Source organism: Eurosta solidaginis, chromosome 4 (genome assembly GCF_040869045.1).
Source record: "Eurosta solidaginis isolate ZX-2024a chromosome 4, ASM4086904v1, whole genome shotgun sequence".
Taxonomy (NCBI): domain Eukaryota; kingdom Metazoa; phylum Arthropoda; class Insecta; order Diptera; family Tephritidae; genus Eurosta; species Eurosta solidaginis.
The window spans coordinates 62,902,717-62,909,602 of NC_090322.1; the positions used below are offsets into that span (position 1 = coordinate 62,902,717).

General features: G+C 35.6%; 1 protein-coding gene across 1 annotated transcript; it reads right to left on the reverse strand.

Annotated features, from left to right (window-relative positions):
- Window positions 1-1,029: 1,029 nt before the first annotated feature.
- Window positions 1,030-2,593, reverse strand: LOC137248523 (uncharacterized). Its single transcript, XM_067779464.1, has 4 exons — window positions 2,580-2,593; window positions 2,224-2,299; window positions 1,335-2,165; window positions 1,030-1,263 (listed from the first exon to the last, which is right to left on the reverse strand). The coding sequence occupies exons 1-3, from the start codon at window positions 2,591-2,593 to the stop codon at window positions 1,656-1,658; spliced, it is 600 nt and encodes a 199-aa protein (XP_067635565.1). The 3' UTR covers window positions 1,030-1,263; window positions 1,335-1,655.
- Between the last annotated feature and the right edge of the window lie 4,293 nt (window positions 2,594-6,886).

Genomic DNA, 6,886 nt, shown 5'->3' on the forward strand with positions numbered 1-6,886 from the left:
AAATTTCAATTGACAAAACAGCTGACTTAGTAAATTGGAAATTCCTATTCTCCAATTCAGATTTAAATTATATCGATTAGAATAACAACAAGTGTATTACGCTTAGCTACCTTTTGAATCCCTGTAAGACCGATTTTGATTCCCCTGGTGTTACCAAAGGGCTCCAGCGAGCCCAAGTTGGGTGGCTAAAACCGTTTAAACGGTTAAGAACGATTTGATAAGAACGCTAGGAAATGCGAGTCACTCTATCTCAACTTCGTTCTGGATACTGTAACATGTTAAACTCTTACCTATCCAGAATCAACCCCCACATACAACATGTATGCCCCGCTTGCAATGTGTCCCCACATGACACCAGCCCTCTCTTTAGTTGTAATGTGGAACCAACGCCTCTAACACCCCTTTCATTATGGTGCCCCCTGTTGAAACAGCATGTATCCTTGGACTCCCGTTAGAGGGTATTGATGACAATTTGTGATCGGTCGCACCTATTGGATGGGGCGAATCACTGCTATAACAACATGATGATTAGCTTTGCAGGGAACTTAAATTCAGATATTGCAGCATACAAACAACGCCTTATCACGCTGCCAGAGGCTGTTTGAAGTCAACAAAAATATGGAGCGTATTCTTTTCTTCTTAGTGTATTATGAAACTATGGTAGATAATAGATTTTCCAGGTCTGAAGCCGCACTAATAAAGTACAATCAGTTTATCATTTTTTTTTTTTGTAGGAGCGCTCTTGTAACGTTTTATAATAAATAGGGGCAATTTAATAGTAAATACTTTTTGTGAGTGAAAACTTAATTTATTAACTTAAAAAAATAAATACATACATACATCACATTGCATTCATGTAGATATCCAATTCTTGAATTCAATTCTGCTCACGTTCCATTTTTGGTTGTATGTGTGTCACTCCATTAAAAATAAATAATACAAGGAAAGCTAATCTTCCAAGAGATTTTAGGCCGATTCTCTTCCGATTTGCGTTGTTGTTGTTGTTGTTGTTGGTGCGATAAGGTTACTCCCCGAAGGTTTTGGGGAGTGTTATCGATGTTGATGGTCCTTTGCCGGATATAGATCCGGTACGCTCCGGTAACACAGCACCATTAAGGTGCTATCTCGACTTCAACCCAACATCTTTGGTGTGGTTGGGTGGTGCACGCTACCACCAATGCCACCTAAGTCCATCATAAGCTGACACTTGGAAATTCAAGTTATTTGTTTTCGAGCTGTTCATTAGATATATGTACAGGAAAACTGAAAATATTGCCAAATAATTTGAAGCACATTGCAGAGAAAAAATTAAGAAAAGTACCATATGTACCTACCATAAAACAGATTATATGACTGAGCATTTTAACAAACGAGGAAATATATTTATCAGAGTAAGAAAGATTTTAGCATATGTCCGTGGTAGGCATGCATGTCGAGGGGTGATCATAATCAGTCCCGAGGCAGTCGGCCAACTACCGGCTTACCCGCAAAGAACTGTGCACATCCGCAACACTCCCCAACACACAGAAAGAGATTGTAGGAAGAAATTGAAACGACTTTTCTATTATCACGGTAAACTTGAATTCAAGTATTTTGTTTAATGTAAAATCGGACTTACTTTCTTCATACTTTTAACTTATGTACGTTTTCTAAATTCAGGATGTTTTCGTTTTAAATGTGTAAACTATATGTGGAACCCCAGTATTCGGATCTAGGACCGCAGACTGTTGCGTTACGGAGGTGTGTATTAGATCTTGAGAATGCATAGTACTTGTTGCCGCAATCAGTGTATTATTTTCCGTTGTTTTGGAAGGTAAAGCTACAGAGCATTCCTGAGCTTCGCGTTCACATATAGCAAATTCGCCGACCAACTGCGATATACGACCCTTCAATTCAGCTCCCAAATTTGGTGGCAATTCTTTGACAGTTGCACAAACGCTATCGAAAAATAGATCAAAGGTATCCTTATTTTGCTGCTGGACGGCCGGTATAGATTGTTTTTTATTTAGAGCATCTCGATCACGATCGACACGTTTAAGTAGCTTAAAACGATCTAATTTGAAACTGCGACTTTCGAAAGTCCTATTCCTGACAATGAACCGTTTATGCGTTGTCGCCTTCAATTTATTTGCAGAGTTTCTCTTAAAGCGTTTTTCACAGACCCGCTAAAATTATTCAAAAAATTTTATTTAAAATTTGTGTTTATCTTATGCATGTACTTACGTCATTATCGCAATTATAATCTGGATCTAAATCAATAGCTTGACCAAATCCTTCATCGTTTACAAAGATTTCTCGCCTATTAAAATCATATTTAAATTGATTATGTACTCATAAAAGTACATTTTTTTTCTCTGGAACTGTCTATTGATACATGACCATATATATATGCCCCTGTATGGCAAAATTATTAATTGTCTTGCTGCCGAAGCGATAGGAAAACTTTTCTTTTTGGGGAGTTGATGTTGATGGTCCTTTGCCGGATATTGATCCAGTACGTTCAATTTGGCCAAACGTACCCTCACCGCAATCGAGTACATTTAAGCATCTGCGGTGGATTGTACCATAATAGCACTTACATTACGTGTTTCATTTAGTATGCAAGAGCCATTGCCAAGGAAAAATAATTTTCAGATATTCTGCTGTGCAACTTGGTGGCGGAAGAGCTTCCAGATCGCTCTTTAATTTGCTAAGTAGCTGCGGAAAGTTGCGAGCACCTGAGTCTCGCCAATATACTCGTTGGGATTCAGCTCCGCTTCGATCCATCCATGAAAGAAATAAGAAAAGAAATTAATATGTATTAGCTCATATTAAATCAGCATACCTTCTCGTGGACGCAAATGAAAGTTCGTGAGTGAACTTAGGTTTATCAGGTTGACATTTTACCACCCCACATGACACCAAACATCTTTTCAATTGTAAATATTTCATTATTTTAAGGTTTACCATTAAAAATATTTTTTTGTATCAACAGTTACAGATGTGTATGCAATTTACAGCTGAGTAGAACTGTATTGTTGGTGATAGTGAAATTTGTGCATCGACTTTCAAGGCCGAGCCACAATGAACGCAACCTTACGCTTGCCACCCTACATACAACCTTTTTATTTTGGTGCGTCTCTGTTGATCCTCTGGAGTCATTTAGGTGTCACATCCGGATGATTTCTGGGAAGTTTTTGGGTCATTGGGAAGTTACTTCAGTTTAATTTTTGCCAAAGGTAATCTCTGTCGCAATACTTTCGAAAGTAATTGAAAAGATAGGTATGTAATTGAACATTTTCCAATTACTTTCCAAAAGTAATTAGATAATTCTCCTTGGTCCAAAAGCAAATTTTTCTATAACACGAACACCTAATATTGGTAGCATCCATGTCTCTTCGCCATATATGTATCAAGAGCGGTATAGTAGTAACCATAACCAGTAGTACCATTGCCGTTTGGATTTGTTGTTTAATTGTATCTTCTACATAATCAGGTTAATAAAATCGCACAAGAACAGTAATCTTGTTCTAAGCTTAGGGTCACTTCGGGGTCATCTCGAGATCATTTTGGGTGATATATTTGGCTCGTTTCAGGATTATTTATAGGTTATTTGGAAGCACTTCGTAGTAATTTCGGAATGATTTTGGTGACTCTCTGTTGATCCTCTGGAGTCATTCGGGTGTCACATCCGGATGTTTTTTGGGATTTTTTTGTATACTTTGGAAAAGGTTAGCTTTAGCTAAAAATAATCAACCCTATATTAAATTGATTCCTTTTAAAGCTAATAATTACCCATAGTTCTACGTGATCTAGGCCATGGTGGAATAACCAGGTGAAGGAAACCGTCAAATTGTCTCGCTCTAAATTTTCTTTGTTCTGTCATTCGGCTATCTGAAAATTTTTCACCAATGTAGTATACGAAAAAGTGTTGTTTTTTTTTTTTTTTGCATTTTTCTGGAGTAAAATATGGTAGATCTAGTACATTTTTCACATAAACCAGTAGGTGAATATCGATGGACCTTTACTGGATTTAATTACAGAGATACATCATATGATGTTTCCATTATTTGTTCCAAAAATAAATTGAAACAGGTCTCTTTTAAACCAACTATTTGAATTCACGTAATATCCAACAAGAATTCTCGCCTGTGCAGAGCTACTGAAAACTTTCGAGAAATGTTCAAGAACACCAAAATTGTCTTATTAAACCTTATTTATGTAAAAACTTCGCCAAAACGATGGATTTCTAAATAGAGTTACAAAAAATTTTTTTTTGAAATTTTGAGCGATTCTTAGCTAATGTAAAAAATTACTTTGAAATCTTTTCTTTTTAGTATCATTTTCATTCTTCCTCAAACTATGTCCACGTTAGTTTGAGGAAGAATTAAAATGATACTAAAAAGAAAAGATTTCAAAGTAATTTTTTACATTAGCTAAGAATCGCTCAAAATTTCAAAAAAAAATTCGATAATTCTAAATATATTACTGGTGAGTAAAGTGAAAATATTAAAACACAGCATGAAGCGTACAATCTATAACAACGTGTACATACAAAAGAAAGAATGTGAAGAAAGTGCGGAAAAATATAAGCGCTTATGTATATTTGCAGAGGGGGAATATGAAAATGGCGGAGCTTCCGCGGTTTTGCCAAATTCTAGTCTGGAAAATTCCTTTACCTTTCCTGGCTCGGATTTCAGGTCAGAAAATTCGTTTTCCTTTTCTGATTCAGACTCCCGCTCAGAAAATGAAAACGAATTAGGTCCAAGTTTGGATACTAAATTCCAAATATTGAAATCATGGGCAATGGAATGCAACATTTGTCAATCGTATATAAGTAAATTACTTGTAGCATTAAACAAAATGGGCTACAATGAATTTCCTTTGTGCGCACAAACTTTGTTCCAGACAAGCGTAAGTAATTTGGTTGTAAAAAATATTTCGGGTGGAGAGTTCGCGTATTTTGGTATTCAATCGTATTTTAAATCTAAATCGTTTCCATGTTTGAATGAAAAAGACGTGGTTTTAATAGATGTTGGAATAGACGGATTGAACGTGTTTAACAGCTCAAAAAAAGTTTTGTGGCCGATTCTTGGGTCAATCGTAGATTTTCCAAAAGAACCCATTTTTACTATTTCCTGCTTTTCAGGGAAACAAAAACCCCTTAACGTAAATTATTTTATGGAAGAATTTCGTAGCGAAGTAGTTTTATTAAGAAAACATGGTTTAAAAGTCGGTTTAGGGCATCCAGTCTTGAAAAAGTTTGATGTTCGTTTATTTATTTGTGACTCGCCCGCACGAGCTTTTATTACGGGGGTAAAACCCATAACGCCTATAATGGCTGCCCTAAGTGTTGTCAAGTTGGGAAAACTTTGAATAAAACAGTGTACTTTTGTAAAGAGTCTAGCGTGTTAAGAACAGATTTTTCATTCAAAAATAGGAAAGATCAGGCACACCACAGTTTGAGTTTTCGAGAAGAAGGAAATGTTTTAGAAGCAGCTAATTTTGGAATGGTTTCTCAGTTTCCTCTAGATCCCATGTATCTCGTGGATTTAGGTGTAGCTAAGAAATTGCCCGGTCTTTTAGTTAAAAACTCGAACATTAGTATTATGAACGATAATTTTAATTTAGTTTTTGCGTGGGTGCAAATTTGGAAGTCTACAGAACATAGACAGTCCTTACTGTACTCGGGAATATATATTTTAAAGGATTGTGTTGCTGATGATTTGTACTACCATTTTCTTCTATTACAAACCAGTATACGAAAAATTGTATTTGTGAGAAAATAACATTACTCTCGGAATTTGTAAATTTATTTGGAGATATTTACGGGGACCATCAAATTAGTTTTAATATTCATGGCTTATTGCATTTAGCAGATTGCGCAAAAGAAATTGGTCCTTTACTCTTTTTCAGCCTAAAAATTTGAAAATTATATGCAGCATTTAAAGAAACTTATAAAGTCCCCACTAACATTTTGCAGCAGTTATATTTACGACTTGAAGAAAGAAAAAGCTTAATCGAACAAAAAAAAACTAAATTCACAGTTTTATTATTAATCCTAAAAAAGAAAAAGATTCATTTTGTTATAATCGAGACACGGGACCATTTAAAGTTACAGATATTCGTATAGAATTAGGAGAAGAGCTAGCTATCGGTTATAATTTTAAACAAATAAGTAGTTACTTCTCCGAACCTGTCGAATCATTTCCTGCACTTGGTATATTACTTGCGAGCGGTATAAGTGAACAGCCATTACAAATTCCGAAACAAAATATTGAATATAAATATTTTTGCATATCTTTTCAAGCTAATTTTATTTTAATTCCAATCTGGCACCACCTCTTTCATGAGTCTGTACACTAACGGCCCTTTTCACATCCTTGAAATAAACTGCCGGTTATAGTTAACTGGCCATTAACAAAACGACCCTGAATATACTACACTAACAATTTGCTTTTCGTTTATATTTTTATTTGTGCCAAACATCTCTGGTGAAGAAATATGGATAACGTTCCCTTCAATTCGCCATCGGCGACATCCACTCCTAAAGTAGAAGCCAGAAAACAAAATTTTACAACCCCAAAACCGCAGCACAGCAAAACTGCCATATTTACGTGCGACATTTGGAAACCTACACAAGTTTTAAAAAAAGGTAGTTTTGTCAATTAAAGATTATTAAAACTAAATTTTAACAAATTTTGTTCTTTTTTAGTTAAACATCACAGCCAGAATATTTTTGCTGCTGGGTATGAGCAAACTCAACCAATGCATCACAGCCAGGATGCCATTTTTCTTGAGCAAACTCCATGCACCTCAGCACAGAGTTTGAAAAAAGGAAAATGCAGCTCCCCTCAGACTTCAATGACTGTGTAACTAAAGGATTAGTTTTTTCAACCAAAACAAT

Excerpts from the sequence above, each read along its gene's own strand:
- LOC137248523 (XM_067779464.1), bottom strand. Across the intron at positions 2,166-2,223 it reads ATTATAATTGCGATAATGAC|CGGGTCTGTGAAAAACGCTT; the intron begins GTAAGTACATGC and ends GAATAATTTTAG.